This window comes from Pocillopora damicornis, chromosome 2 (assembly GCF_964200805.1).
Source record: "Pocillopora damicornis chromosome 2, jaPocDami1.2, whole genome shotgun sequence".
NCBI classification, from domain to species: Eukaryota; Metazoa; Cnidaria; class Anthozoa; order Scleractinia; family Pocilloporidae; genus Pocillopora; species Pocillopora damicornis.
Window position 1 is genome coordinate 29,277,363 of NC_142671.1, and position 16,462 is coordinate 29,293,824.

At 37.9% G+C, this 16,462-nt stretch overlaps 1 protein-coding gene, 1 long non-coding RNA gene and 1 other non-coding gene across 3 annotated transcripts; all 3 read left to right on the forward strand.

Moving 5' to 3' along the window:
* Positions 1–2,134: 2,134 nt before the first annotated feature.
* On the forward strand, positions 2,135–6,742 carry LOC149050720 (uncharacterized). The gene is made up of 7 exons (XM_089197773.1): positions 2,135–2,179; positions 2,594–2,674; positions 3,040–3,104; positions 5,186–5,518; positions 5,676–5,924; positions 6,423–6,546; positions 6,667–6,742. Exons 3-7 carry the CDS (start codon positions 3,062–3,064, stop codon positions 6,740–6,742), a joined length of 825 nt encoding a protein of 274 aa, XP_089053899.1. The 5' UTR covers positions 2,135–2,179; positions 2,594–2,674; positions 3,040–3,061.
* Positions 6,743–7,193: 451 nt separating this feature from the next.
* LOC149050721 (uncharacterized) lies at positions 7,194–15,363 on the forward strand. Its single transcript, XR_016184378.1, has 5 exons — positions 7,194–7,265; positions 8,201–8,272; positions 9,991–10,062; positions 12,527–12,598; positions 14,320–15,363. It is a non-coding gene; the product is annotated as an uncharacterized LOC149050721 (long non-coding RNA).
* Positions 8,980–9,052, forward strand: Trnat-ggu (transfer RNA threonine (anticodon GGU)). Its single transcript has one exon. It is a non-coding gene; the product is annotated as a tRNA-Thr (tRNA).
* Positions 15,364–16,462: the final 1,099 nt, after the last annotated feature.

The following is a 16,462-nucleotide window of genomic DNA, read 5'->3' on the forward strand; positions in this document are numbered from 1 at the left end:
CAGAGTTAAACACGCCATTACAGCAAACAAACGAGCAAACTCTCACAACTTCAAAATAAAAAGATTGAATTTACTCACAATTACTTTCCTCGCCGTTTACTTAATGAACAGAGGTAAATCTTCGTACATGAATGAATGGTCGATGAGAGTGAATAATACTTTCCGTTAGATCATTAACTGATTTTGAAGAAAACATTGTCGTGACAGTCCTTCCCAAACTAGTTCTGTTGGTTTTCAAATGTTCTTACGCTTTTTTTTTTCTTGCGCGCTCTCTAATTGACAGGTGTCAGATTGTGACAGATACTTGTAAAAATAATGTTTCAAAGTTTGTTTGGAAGCCTTTTAAATCACCTTTATCGTTACGGAAATGAAAATGTTTCGCTGAGGCATCTCTCTTAAATTTGCATCACCTCTATTTTAACTACCATTTACCCACTCAAAAATTGTTCAGTTTATGGAAGATCTTGCCGTATTTACGTCCATAAATCATTTGGGTTCTTTCGGAAAGAATTTCGTCAAGTTTAAAAACAATAAATATGTTATTTACCGGCTAAGGGTCGGTCCGTATGGTGAAAAACTGTGACCTCGGTCTTGAAAATGCTGCCCTCGGCCTACGGCCTCGGGCAGTATTTTCAAGACCTCGGTCACAGTTTTTCACCATACGGACCTCCCAGCCGGCAAATAACATATATGTATTGAAAAAAATAAAGAAATTTGAGAAATCGAAAACTTCTAAATTCTATAATCTTTACGGCTAAATCATACCTAAAAAAATATATTGACACAATTTTCTCTAAAACGTTCATCATCCATATTTGGATTTTTTTCTAAGGCACGCAGATGATTCCTCACAACTGGGATGAAATCTACGTAATGAATGTCAACGTCTTTGCGGGAATTTATTAAAAAATATATCGGTCTCTTACTTGAAAGTCTGTGAATGTAATGACGAACTGATGTGTGGCGTCTCTTGACCAGAAATACTAGTTGCATAACTAAAAGGCCATACAAAAGTTTTGAAAGCACAATAGCAGGATGAGGATTATCTCTATATCCTCCGCTGTGCAGCGCTCCCAACACATTTGTTGGGATACCCTCTGCGTCCCCTGCCTCTCTCAATGTTGATCAGCAAATACTTCTTACTAACCGAGTTCAAGAGCCGTACTGTAAATTACGGGAACGATTTTTTTTCCTGGTTCGGATTCATAAATCGAGCGGAGAAAACGAGGTTCCGTAACTTACAGTACGGGCCGAGAAAAATAGGGTTCGTAAGATTTTTATTGCTGTACATCTCTTTGCTCTAATAAAAGGGGAAATAATTTCAATTCAAGTGGAACGGCCGTTGACGATTGACGCACGTCAAATCCTAAGCACGAGAACATTTTATTGGCTTTCAATACAACCTGGACTTTGAGTAGTCAAAAGTTTAAAATATTCATTTAATATCAATGGTTCAAAATAATGCAAAATTACATGAAACTGACAGTTCAAGTAGACAAAGGTTTTTTTGCAAGGAACTCCGACACAACGTTCTGTAGTTAAAGCTTTTATCGATAGTTTTTTCAAATGGTTGAAATCCTCAGAGTATAACGCGTTTCTTCTAAGAGTGAAATACGGCCCGCTAAAATAAACAATCATAGCGCACGCACAAACTAAGAGATATAATAAGATGGTACAGAAACATTGACAATTGTTGTCAAGCATTAGGGGAGAGGGATAAATTATCTCAAAGATGTCTGTAAATGTATGTTTTTGGAATGTTTGAAAGTTCTGTAACATCTGCCGATAACGATGCTAGCGTTACTCCATGAGGTCGAATGTGACACTTTAACTCACATGGAGAAGATGTAAGAGAATAAGTCCTCGATCTTGGCAAAGTGACTTTTCTTAAAGAGTTTCTTTAAAGGTCGGTAGTTTGTTCGTGACTCGTGCCATGTCAATTATATTCATAAAAATGCAAAACTGGCCGAAGGCACAAGTGCTGACGATATGGCACAGATGTTTGAGGACGTTGTCCATAATGACTTGAAATTAATAGAGAATTCTTTCATAAGAATTTTTATTTTAAGATAATGATCTGAAAGAGCTGTATCCAGCCGGCTTTCTTTATATGACTTCATCGCTGTTTTAAGGCATTCGATCTGAATCGAAGTGAGGGAACAGCGAAAATATATTTCAGGTATTTACTTATTTTTGTTACTAAAAAGTTCGATACAAGGAAAGATAAGATTAGACGTCAGTTAAATTTGACGGAAAAAGAATCGAGTTAAGGGCAGATCTTTCGACTTTAAAGGAAAAATTTGGTATTTTTGCAACCTCAATATGTAAACATCGCAATTATGAATAACTACATAAGCGTTCTTCAAGAGCCGATGAAAAATTCATAGTTACTTAGGTCTGCCATCAAATACTGCGCAGCCTTAAAAAGGGAATTACGAATAGAGAGTTTTTCACTGATTCTTGATATTTTCCATATTACTTGTTAATATTTATTTCGACATTCTCCGCCGCGATTACAACAATAACAACATTTTCATGTTTTTATATCCGGTGAACTGTTTATGGCGACACGTTCTTTCTGGTTCCTACTCAGAAGCGGAAATAAAAGAAAGAAAAACTGAAGAAAAAAAACCTTCTTAAGAATTGCGTCATTGGGGAAAATGTGATTGCAAAGGTAGGAGAGAAGTAAACATAAAAATAATTTATTTACAACCCTTCTTTTCTAGCATAAGGGTAATTCCATAATATTATGATAATTCAAATTGTTCTTATTATCAAATGTGTAGAATGTAGCTCAGAGAAGCTTCAATGAAAGTGTCAGTCAAACATAGCAGTTTCTAAAAAAATAGTATTTGTCATGATAATTGTGATATAAATGGATCTTGTCGTTTTCTGAACAGCCCTGGAATCTGAGGTATGTAATGAGATTCCGAGAACATACAGGGGGATTTTCCCGGATAAATAAAATGCATTCTCGATCATTTTACTTTATTTGAGTATATTATTTAAACTCAACTCAATCTTCAAACTTTCCCTCAGCCCATCGGCTGAAAACAGGACGATGGTGTCCAGAAGGACTTTCTGGGGTTTCATTATTGCTTTCTGTAAGCACTGTTGTCTTTATTTCCTAGAGTGTCATTTTAAGCGACTAAATATTTTATTTAAAACTGTTTCAAAAGATTGGAAATAACTACTTTTAGACTGAAAGTATGGTTCTTATGAGAGTACCTTATGCTTTCCTCAAATATTCTCGCCCGAATAATATCAACTCGGGAGAAAGTAAGTGACACGCGCACGGGGGAGACACACGGTGGAGGAATTTTGCCAGCGGAAAGTACGAAAATAGAGTTACTGCTTCCTGGGAAATTACGAGAGAATACGGCACCGAAGTTAATTTTCGCCTCTCCCTCTCTCGAGTCCGATTGGTTACGTTCGCTGCAAACCATGTTCGTGACTTAAATTATGCAGGGCATATGGTCGACAAAACAAAATACGTTATTGCTGTTCTTCGTTCGATTTCCAACTTCATTGTAATACAAAACGATCATCTCTTCAATTATATAAAAAAAAAATAGGAAAGAAAACAGAAAAAACGAACGTTATCCACGGTGCTCAGAATCTTTTACTTTTCGTTGTTCAGCACTGAATGCGCTCTCGCGTAATTATGACATTTGCATTTCCCATGGAAAAAACCTGTCCAAACGGCGCTTGATTAGAAAAGTTCAGCCGACAAATTTTGAAAGCAAACCGAAAACTGAAAGAAAATATCAATTATATCTAACGGAAAAAAATATCTTAATAACGGTATAAATTTATCGTCCGCTGCTTAATTTCAATCGACAAGCGATATCTTTTTTATCAACTCCGTTTTTCGATCGTTGCGCGATGCATGATGCTGAAATCGGCATATTGAAATCGATTGCTTAAAATTCTAATAATATACATGTAAAAATTACTCAGTTCTGATTGGTTAAGATAAATGCAGTTTGTAGGTAATTCAGTGCAGAAGAGAGTTAATTCAGTGCAGAAGAGGGTTAATCCAGAGTAAAGAGAGTTACAAATCAGACATTCTGATTGGTCAATAATCAAAGAAACTCACAGATAGCCAATCAAACGCGAGCCTTGGATGTCGCAACAAAATTTGAAAATTTTATAATTTGCGAGCGAAACAATAGCCGGCTTTTTTTGGAAGGTTTTCTTTCACCACCACATCTGAAAAACAGCTCAAACAACGAAAACACTGTAAGAAGCACTGCTTTTTGGTTTTCGGTTTGAAAAAAAATGGTGTTTAGAGAGGGGAAAGGAAATCGAGAATTACGAGCCGACTCAGCCTAACACTTTGCTCGAGCGATCCAACGCCGAAACTAAAAACAAACATGGTTAAACCTCGGAAACGACGATTCCATTTCATCGAAATTGATTCGGACACAGACTGAACAATTCCTTGAACTGTTTAGCGGGACTTTAAACTCTTTTGCGCCTTAAAGATGTGAAGATATCATTGCATATTATTGTTTTGATCGTACGCGGTTCTTTTTACCGAACGCACGGTTGGAAAAAAATATTTTTGCTCTTGATGCGCGCGCTTTGCTGATGCTTAATTATGATAAGCCATCGCGTATTTTTCCATTTATGTTATTAACACGTAATCACATGATTTTTCGCGTGCAATTTGGGATAAACAAGCAGTTGTTAATTTTTTCAAAGCATCAGCGAGTGATCCGCTTAAGTTACGAACGTTATCCTTTCTTGGCCAATTTTTCAATCGCTATAAGATGTAACAGTCTCGAAAATTGACCTTAAACTTCTACAAAACCATTTGGAATTCTAATATAGACCACATGAGGTCTATATTAGAGCAAGATGTATGTATACACGGGAAGGGTTAAGTCTAAAGCTTCATTAATTCTTTGGAATGTGTGATACTGATGATACAGTTTCCTCTATTGTTCCTCTTTTGCTCCTCATCAGTACTATTGTTATATCTTTCCAGTGTGATTTCTATTCCACATAGTTTTCATATAACCAGTCTCCGCGTTGTCTAACGCATATAGCTTTTCATAAAAACGTTATTTCAAGTTTAGCGTTTCCTTAAACGTCTCTGAAAGCAAGCTTCCATTCAAGATGCTCTGTTTCAATAGCTTTGGTGAAGTGTACTCTCATTTTCTCTTGGTTTAACAAGCAGTTGCACTAATAGTGGAAGTACGCCTTCAACGAGTTGTCCCATCGTTTCACTCAACTCAGCTCTTGCAAGCTCCAAAAGGACATTACGTGGAGCTGAATTTCACCTTGAAGATTTCATATCCAACACCATGCATTGATGACATGTACCTTGAGGTTCGCGATGGAAACAACGAGTCTTCCAATCTTCTTGGCGTATTTTGTGGGGGTAATATTTCTGGTATTGTGCGATCCAGTGGACAGAACTTGTGGTTGAGAAAATCAGATAAATTCAATCACTGGCGGTTCCATAACAATTTCAGCGGTTCATACAGTAACAAAACAGCTAATACAACAGGTAAGCATTGACTAACTGAATTTTTAATAAGCCACTGAAAGACAGTGCGTATTTTGAGAGTTTTACACTTCTGATGAAAGGAAAATGGCCATAGCTAATGCTTCTTGTACTCAACTGCTTTTGTAATTGCTGAGAATTCTTTTTTTTTTTTTTCCAGTCAAACCCAACCTTGATAAAGTGGTCGAGACTCAGTTCGTTCTTTTCAATCATTCCTCATCTCTTTGGTGTCCAGCACAAGGTGCACCGGCACCAGTCATTGTTTGGAGAAAGAATGGCATTCTGGTACAGAACAGTACAAGTGTACCATATCAGCTGAACATTACTGGAGAAAACAATGACAATTACAGTTGTGAAGTGGACACGCACGATGGTTTTGACAAGAAACGAATCCGTCTTGTCATCGAGAGTGAGTTTTAGTCACTAAAATGTGATTCTTAACCTAATAAGGCTAGGAGGGAAATATTTCGCAAATTGCAGAGTTTCTATACATTGGTAGTAAATTAACAAATCCTAACGCTTTTTAACCTGTCTTCGCACCTAAGAGGCTGACACAATAGTTTTGTTGATCCAGCATAAAATTCTCTTGCCTTAGACTGGATTGTTATTGACTGTTACAGGGTAATTTAGTATTATCAAATGAGTTGATGGCGTAAAGTGGCCACCGTGAAGAGTTTGAAAGCTAACGTTTCGAGCTTTAGCCCTTCGTCAAAGCGACAGACGCAGCACCACAGATTCTCTCGGAACTTACGCGCTTTAGTATTGAGTGTTCATGAGGAAATTTGAGGCTTTTTCAGAGGACTCAAATGCACTCTTACAGCATTTCCGACAAAATAGACAGACAGGTATTCACTTACTTACATCAAACGATACGAAGATAAAAGCATACCTTTTTTTTTCTTTCTAGGGTGTCCAGATCCCTGCCAGTGTACCACGGCAGTTGGAATTATGCGCGCCGTTACCCGCGTTGAATGTAAAGGAAAACATTTACAGTCCGTTCCACGTCACTTGCCCTGTTCTACAGAGAAATTGTAAGTATATCAGTTCTTCTTTTTTTGAAGGGTTGGGGGGGGGGGATGGGGGGCGAGGGGAAAGGAATACTCAAACTTGAAACGTTCGACATTAATCAAGGATACTGTTCCCCCATTCAGGGATTTGGATGACAACCAGATAGAGGAGCTCCCACATGGAGTCTTCGATAACAACATCGAGTTGGCCATCTTGTGAGTAAACAATATTTATGCTTATGTCGATAATGACGCGCGATGAGTTACGTATTGCTAAATGTCTGACGCTTGGTGGGTGTAGTCAGTTATGAGCCATGGCAATAAAACAGGGTGGGTTGGTTTGTTGATTGGCAGTGTTGAATAGATGGAGGTAACCAAAACAAGGCTATCACAGGATGTTGGTGGTCTAGATGCAACAATTTCATTTGTCATCTCTATGCAGTTTTGTTTGTTTGTTTGTTTTTGTATTCGTCTTATTTGCATACGCTAGATATCCTGTTCGGCCATTGTGATAAGATGAGGCAGGGAGAATACGGAAGGTGATCCTCCTCGCAAATTTTCTCACTTTAGCTGTATAGCGTCGCCCACCCCTCCCGCCTCTTTCCTCTCTTTACCAACACAACAGGGATAATCTCTTGTGTGGTGGCTAAACAAAGTTTCAACTCCTCCAGATGGCTACGCAAGAACAAGATCAGGAGGTTACGAGATGACCTATTTTCTCAGTTGGTCAAGCTGCGAAGGCTGTAAGTTACAACCCTTAAATATTCCCATGTTACACAGGCCAATTACAAGAAAACCACGTTCAGATATATGTACGACAAACTCAGCTAATTAGCCTTTGACACAGATAACAAGTTCAATGACCGTCAACTTAGTATTTTCCTTTTTCCATCTGAGAGTTAAGTAACAACCTTTTCTCAGGAGCTTAGAAAAGAATCAGATGAAGCAGCCACCATCTGGAGTCTTCAATAGAAAAACAGAGATGACCCTCTAGTTAACAACCAAATCATACTTCAGCACACCAGTATCCAAAATATGCTCAGATAATTGTCTGCAGACAGAGCACGACGCTCGAGGGAAACTGAGAGCTTCGAGGAACAAAGGAGCCGGGTGGGATCAGTCATAACCCATTAGGTTTAAAGGGGGACTACTAAAATTGACTGCCACAAATTGGCTCGGGTGGGATCAGAATAATATTGCACAGCCTTATGGGGGGTCAGTTGAATTTTATAATGACACAAACAAAATTTATCCAGGGGATAAATGATGACCGGTTTCTAAGGTCTCGAGAGCTTTCGCTTCAACTCCCAGGGTCTTCCTCAGAAGGAGGGGGAGTCTGGAAAGAAGTTAAGAGTTAATTTCTATTTCCACAGATGTACTTTCCAAACCATTTAGGTCTGTTAGAATTTCATGAGATGATTAGTGTGCTTTATTTTTGTACGGTAAGGGACTCTATAGTACTATTTACGACGCCTTTACCCATTTTCAGTTCTTCATTCAACGGAAATACAAAAAAAGATAGTAAGAAAAACAAGATTTATCCGTCATCTCATGGAATTTTTCTTAAAAATGAAAACGGTTACAAAGAAAAAAGTATTGCTTAACTTTTACTTATTCTAGGAATCATAGTTACCAATGAATGAGAGAGATCTTAAATTCAGTTATGTTCATTTCTTAGGTACTTAAATGGAAACTAAATCAAGGAGCTACCACCTGGAGTCTTCAATAACAATTCCGAGTTGTTTTACCTGTAAGTAACAGATTAATAAGTTTATATTTTAAATTGTCTCTAATATGATCTGAAAATCGTCTTGACTCTGGTATTGAGTTCTTTCTTTGAGTCCTTGCTCTATATAGAGTTAGTAAAATTATCCTTTTTGTCAAAACTGAGCGTACGGGTATTTAAACTCAGGGGCTGTTCGACAGCCACAATGAGCGGGTAAGAGAGAGTGGCATAGATTGTAGAACGTTTCAGTTAAATAGATCAAAGTATCTTTTTCCATCAGTAACTTAGAGAGAATTTCTTAACTATTGCTGTTGACGACTTCCGCCTTCTTAGTGTCTATCCCATTTGCCTATGCGAGCACATCCCTATAAATGGTAACAATAGTATATTCTCAGATTTCAAAACACTTAAAAATTTTCACACGGAAACAACATCAAGAAATTGCGTGGTGATCTATTTACTTTATTGATCAACCTACAAGAGCTGTAAATTTAAAAGGCACTAAAACGGCGGGATTGAAATTCTCTGTCCCAGCTCGCATATTTACTAAACCCCGGTTCAAAATTTTGATAGAAATCCCAACCAATCGTTAGCAATCCCGTTGCTTTCAAAAAATGGTCGGAGGGATGCATTTTATGTTGTATTAATCTGATTTATTCAGCCCATATCATCACTTCGTCTAATGTCATAATATCAATCCAAGAGAGTACCAGGGTAACCAGCTCCCAGTTGGCTTGTTAGCTCAGTTGGTAGAGCGCTGCACCGGTATTGCAGAGGTCATGGGTTCAAATCCCGTACAGGCCTGAAATTTTTTTCAGGCCTTATTTTCACTACTGCCTAAGTAGTGCACATCACTGCGAGGGTCACTTTCATTCATGTTTTTACATTCTCTTTACAAAAATGTTAAAATTGTTCAGAAAGAGAAATTTACCTTAATCTTCAAGTCACGGCTCCTTTTTTACCAGAAATCTGATCTCAGTCATAACTGATCCCTTTGAGTTTCAAAACAAGTCAGATGAACACCTTTCACGGCTATCTTCCCTTGACGCAAACAATAAAAAAATGATCAAATTAGACTTTTTGTATAGAGAAACTTAGCCATTCGAAAGAATGATCTTTTTGGAATTCTTAAGAGAATTATAGTTCTCCAAGCTCCAGCTCCATGCAGTTTCAGCTGCATTAAAGGACTTCAAAGAACTTGGTAAATGATGTTTAGACGTACTTCTCTTCTTCCGCACCAGGTGGTAACTCTTTTCCCTAGTTCCTGGTCTCGCTCTTTTCCCGTGCAGAATAAATAAACCTCAGCCCCCTTGCCCCAATGCATATTTACTCTCTTAGGACACTCCATAGGCTTTCAATGATATCTGAGTGGCACAGAAACCAATGAAGATGCGATACTAATTAATGACTTGAAACATTACCGCTGATAAAGATTAAGCCTAACTTATATATACTTACATAACTGGTCTACAATATCACTTGTAGTATCATCTTACTTCATTATTAGGAAGACTATGGTAAGACTTTCAACAAACAACTGACTTAGCACAAGCAAGAAGCAAGAATAAAAACAGTTACGTTGATGAGGACGATCACATTAGTAATCATCATCCAATTATAAAAAAAAGTGCAACTGTCTCTGCTCTATGTCTAGCTCAGGCCATCTAATTTCAACATCAGTTTAATCTAATTGGTTTACAAAGTCAGGTACAACCTGGAATTATCGGTATATCGTTTTATAGGTACATATATGACAATCAGATAGCAGAACTGCCACGTGGAGTCTTCAACTACAACACCAAGTTGATTCGACTGTAACTAAACAACATTCATTGCTTATTCTTATTTTTAAGAAGCTTATACAGACACAGTCACACGTTTAAACCACAACAGTTGGTAATGTTGGGATTCAAATTTTAATGCGTAGCAGAGGGGCCAGTTTGCAATCAATGATGGCAGGATCCAAATCCTACATCCCAGCTGGTATATTTACCGATTCCTGGTTCCAAATTTCAAGAAAAATCGCATCCCCATTGTTATGAATCCCACAAACTTCCAAAAAGGCCTAGAGAGACGCAATCTACAGAAAGATGGATAAGAATTTGAATTTAACTGGTATTGGAAAATAAACAAATTTCAACAGTATATATCTTTTGTTTTCTCGTCAAAAAGAGAACCTTTTGATGAGAAAACAAAAGGTGTTTATGGTCTCTTAAGAGAGGATGTCAGCATCCATCGAACAAATTTGAAATATTGTGGCAAGTCGCCCAAAACTCGTTTTCCCCTTACTTTTATATTTTGTAGCCCAATATCTTCTTATAATTGTGGTGTAGTTTTTTTGTGAAAATATATTTTAGTTTTCGAGAAATGACTTTTTTCGTTCGACCGCTCAAATATGCAAATTTTCACCGTGAATATTACCCGAGTTGTGTGACCTCATGTAACGATTGTACTAGACCTATGGTATTTCTGTGCACATAATCCTTTGTTTTATCATCTAAACTTAATCCCCTGTCGTTATTGAAGCTGGCAAATAAATATTTATTTTTTGGTGAATATTGTTGTCCGACATACTTTTCCTATGTCGAAAAGTAGCATGAAAACAAAGACAGTTTTAAAAATGACCGATATGACAAAATCTACTGAGCTTCAAGCTTTTTAAAGACCAAAGGATGTTTATAAAGTTACTGTAAAAATTTCCTTGTGTATTTGTGTTGTCCATCCAAGTTCCATCTTGAGACGAACTCAAAGTCCGGCAAAATTTACTTGATAGCGACTATGAAATATACATGGTGCGCCTACTTGTCGCCACCGTTAATTGGCACAAATCACTACAATATGTAAAAAAGTCTAACATGACACTCTTACCTTGGGAGCCCACGTTTTGCGTTGTGTTTCCCCCTCCCTTGTTTATGTCATAAGCTAGTCACGCAATAATTGATACCGACACAAGTGAAATATTTACCATTTACAAATATTTTTGTGTACGTTGAATTGAAATTGATGTTTCAGCGGCAGCGAAGCAATTAAAAGCGGGTTTTTGATTCAACGCTACTGAAATTTTTAGTATTCAGACAGGCGAGCAAAGCGTGATGCTCTGGGAATAAAAACTTTTAGGGGCCTTTTACATGATATCTGAATGAGTTTTGTACAAGAACGAGTTCATACCGGTTGCTACATAATAACCAGCGTAAAATTTATTCAAAATGAGTCATTTCTGAGTGAGTTTATTGGGGTTTTCTTTACAGAACGAAACACTCATTCTGGACGACCTTTTCTACCTGTACAATGTAAACGCGGTACGGCTCTCATATTTGTATGAATCCTCGATGGGAGCGAGGAAGCATTGAAAAAGACAGAAAAGGACAAACACTTGTTTTTACAGGCTGATAATTTTATGGCGGTCGTTTTCGAAATAGAGGGCGCGCACCCATGCCCTCTTATGTAAAGGTGTCCCCCGGGGGTGCTGATACGTGCAGCACACTTGACATTTAGCAGGGGCAAATTCTGATGTGATTTTTGGCGAAGAGAAACAAGTTTTGTCAGCGTCTAGTTGCTAGTGCGGAAGGGCCCTTTACCACCGTGTACACAATTACGCGTCCCCCCAGACGGGGAAAAGCCAGCAAAGTGTTCAGACATTAGTTCAGAAAACTCCGCCTCTGTCTGAATTTTTGGTAGCCTTTTGACCAATTCTCAATCGAAACTTAAGTCTGACGTCACGCATAATTTTGCTCACAGTGGAAAGAAGCCTACTTACCGAATATCGGTCATTGTTAAAACTGTCTTTGTTTTGATGCTACTTTTCGACATAGGAAAAGTATGTCGGACAAAAATATTCACCAAAAAATAAATATTTCTTTGCCAGCTTCAATAACGATAGGGGATTAAGCTTAGATGATAAAACAAAGTATTGTGTTAACAGAAATACCGTAGATATAGTACATTCGTTACACGAGGTCACGCAACTTGGGTAATATCCACGGTGAAAATTTGCATATTTGGGCGGCCAAACGAAAAAAGTCATTTCTGAAAACTAAAATATATTTTCATCAAAGACTACACCACAATTATTAGAACATAATGGGCTACAAAATATGAAAGTAGGAGTGAAAAAAAATTTGGGTGACTTGCCACTGTTTGTTTGATGCATGCTGACATTAGCTCTTAAATCTTACCAGTTTTTAATATGCTTTCTTTCAAAAACCCAGAATAGAATCAGAAACCTGGTTTTTACTAACGCAGAATAGAACTTATATGCAGTGTATACCCTTTTCGTAGTGACTTGGATATCAACCAAATAGAAGAGCTACCACCTGGAGTCTTCAATTACAACACCGAGTTAACAATATTGTGAGTAACACATGTATATGTTCACATTAGATACTATTGGTTAGAGAGACGCATTTTACCCAACGCTGAAGAGTTCAAAACTCAACAGTTTGAAAGGAAATTTGAACTTGACAGGTATAGAAAAATAGATAACTTCCAACTGCCTCGTACTCCCTATCCCTATGGACTTTTGAATATCAGCGTGCCACACAGACCTACGAAGTCGTCACAAAAACTCGTGACTTGAACCTTTAAGGCGACTACAAGCCTAGCCGCAGACAAAACTGTTATAAATACCATGTGGCCAGTGTCTTCCTCTAGGAAGAGAAGTTGGAACGAGTAGGGCTGGTACGCCTGAACACTACCAGTGGCAAGAACCAAAGTAGTAATGGTGCTGTTAAGGGTCACATCAATGCTAAACATAATAAACATAGAATGACTCTCGAAATGGATCGCATGTCCCAAACATTTTACGGAAAATTATCGTAAAATGTTAAATTTCCACAGGCCATGCAGATGGAAAATGCACGACAAAAATACACGAGAGAATAAAAATGTTTAACTCAAATTCAGGATATATCCTCGACCTACAGACTCGATACGACCCGATAGAAGACCTACCACCTGAAGTATTCCAAAACACAGTGATTATCAGTTATTTTTCATAATAGTATGAACCGGCGCTTCCATTTGACCGAAAGAAATTCTCCAATATTTGTCCACTATGTTCAAGGACAAGTATCCAGGCATCTTGCTTAATTTAGTCAAACAGTTATATTCTGTTCAATGTAATTTAAATGTTTTTAAGTCCTTATAACAAAGCATTTGCAACCATTTTATCGTCGAAAACGAAGGTTCATCTGCGCGACTTTTCGATATAAATTTCCTTTGACTTAATGATTAAAATCAAATAATGATCCTAGCGGGTGAGTTGCAATTTTACCAACTGGAGAAAAGTTGACTTAAAAAAATTCAGCTTTGGATGGGATTCCAACCCATGCCTCCCAGATACTCACTGGGCGCTGCTACTAACTGAGCTAGAAAGCCACACGCTGGGAGTGAGGAAAATTTCCGAGGATTCACCTTTTTCAGGGAGGAAACTTATGCTCTTTGCTATGAGATAACTCAAATAGAGCCTAGACAGACGCAGGAGAGCTGAAATTTAGCAATTACCGAATCGAATAGGCCGGAAAAACAATAGGAAAAAAAAAAAGACTCGTTATTCCACTTTCTAGGATTTGCCCTGCTCAAAATGTGACAGGAGTAGAGCAATCTAGAAACAACTTTGCTTGTTTTTTCTATTTCGAAAAATGCTTTATCAACACTTTGGCTGGCTTGAAGAAATTATCAAATTCAAGGGCAGGTAGTACTATTTGGATCAACGTTATAAAAATTATATTTTGCCACGGGATTTGGGAGACAACCAGCCAGAGGAGCTACCAACCAGAGTATACAAAAGCAATACTGAGTTGGCTGAATTATAAAAAAATCAAAGCATAATAAGTTCATGTTTGATACTTAAAGGATGTATTCGTCTCTATTCGTGTTCAAATACCACTTTCACATAATTTTGTCAATTACCAAATGTGAGTGAAATTATATTCACAACGGTTGTCGTCAGTCTAAGAGCTAATTAATTGCCGGAATAAGGTTAAGGTTGTCTTTTTTTTTTGCTTAAGATATATAATTTATATTATTTAATCAATAATGGACCAGTTCCTCAAAAAACACTTATTTTCTAGGTGGCTTAGCGGAAACAAGATTAAGGAGTTGCGTGGTGATTTATTTACTTCATTAGTGAAGCTACAGACTCTGTAAGTCAGGAAGCTCACTTTTCTATCGATCTACTTTAACTTGAAAGGATATAACTTTTGCTTTAGATATTTCCACGCAAGTGGGCAACGTAGGCAAATGCAGCAAGCTTATTAAATGGCTAAATACGCCTCGTTTTTTAAGCCATGGAGCGGAACAGCCCATATCAAACGCGAATGACTTGAAAGATACCTCGTTCTTCAAGCGCGGATGACTTCAAATCTCGTTCCTCAAGCCTTAAAACAAAAATACGCTTTACACAGAAATAAGAAATACGGTATACGGGAAATTCACCTTGTTCTTTAACCCCTGGAGCAAAACAGACCATTTCAAGTGCGGATGACTTGATTTATATTGCGTTCTTCCCGCCATTTAGTCAAAACGGCACTTAAAGCAGAAAAATTGGATGCAGCTTACGTAAAATATGTCTCGTTTTTAAAGCCATGAAGCAAAACGACTCATTAAAGGCCAGATCACGTGAAACGTATCGTTTTCTCCGACTCACTAAGCGAAACCGCGTTTTGCACTGACGTACACAGTATGCGTGAAATATGCCTTTTTCGTCAGGCCAAAGAACGAGGTTGTTAGATGCTGAACTCGATCGAAGTATTATCTATTTAATTTTTCCCTTTTCGAGGTGAGCGAAGCTGGTAAACAGAAATATGAAATTGCTAAATGTTAGTCACAAGGTTTCCATAGTTACGCCATTTACGCTAAAAAACGTTTCCACGCACAAAGGAACAAGCAAACGCTTCGTAATCGTTCATTATCAAGATTCAAAATGCAATCTCAAAGTTGTGAATTCTCATACTTACTGAACTGCGAAAAAGATTTAGAATCCCTGGCAGAAGATCATTTTAGCGCTAGGCCAGCGGAAGCCGAAGATGATCAGCTGAACGCAATTTTAGCGAAGGGAACTAAGATGTCTACTGCCGCCCTTGCTTCTGTTGATGTTCTCTTCACGGGGACTCTTTTTCACAGACTTACGAAAACTAGTTTGTTTTGAAAACACTGAGATGGCACAATTAGTCTATCATTTAACATGAAGACATTGTGGGTCGGTTAATTGAATAGAGTTTAGCCATTGTTCAACAAAACCGCGTTCTGAGTTATTTTGATTTTAACTAATCCTAGTATGTAAACATTGCTAATTATTAAGAGAATAAAAAAGGCATAAAACGCAAACTAGAAAATAATTTACCTGCCCAAAATAATGCATTTACAAACAGGTTAGGTGAGGACAGTCAAAGGAATCTATAACGCTTAAAGTTTGGCAAGTAGACTGTCTGTTAATAAGAAAAGAGTTTATTAGATATTTCAGCTTTTTGTAAACTCCGTCCTTAGTAGTTAATGAGGTAAGTAACTTACAAGCAGCTAACGTGTTAAAAGCTCGTTCTTTTGTTTTACGTGCTAATGTACCGTGAGCGTGCGTTCACCTTACTCCCTGAAATCCCGTGGAGGGTCACAAATGTGTGTACTGAGACAATTGGATTCACAATTATTCGTAAGCTTTTTGACGAGTATTAGTGCATATATAGAGGATATTACATGGCCGCGCGGGGAAACGAATTTTATCTTCGAGTGCTGAAAGTATCTCTCACGAGTGAGCGAGGCTCATGTGCTGTTCCCCGACCTAAGCAGTACAAAAAATAGTAGAAAGAACTTTTGAATGTAACCAGTACTCTTCAAGAAACTGAGCATTTTGAATAAATATTTGATTTCTCTAAAAAAATTAGAGGTGAAAGAGCTTCTCCTTTGGTTCCAGACCTCTGAAGGGAGAGGAATCTGGCAACAAGCTTGGAGATATCACGGACAGAATCACGGTTCAACGGTTCAACCCCCCCCCCCTTCCCTTTTCTTCGTAGGAAAAAGACTGATCTCATCAATGGTGAGGTGAAATATCGCCTTGCTAAATATTTTTCACATGACAGCACTATTTTACCTGCCAAAGGACTTGCTTCCCGTCATTTACGAAATGTTTGTGCAAATTTCTTCGAGCTTAAAATGCATCTTGTTATTCAGAGGGAAAAAGAGAGGTCAGGGACGATTCGCGAGTGGCAGCGTTGCATAAAG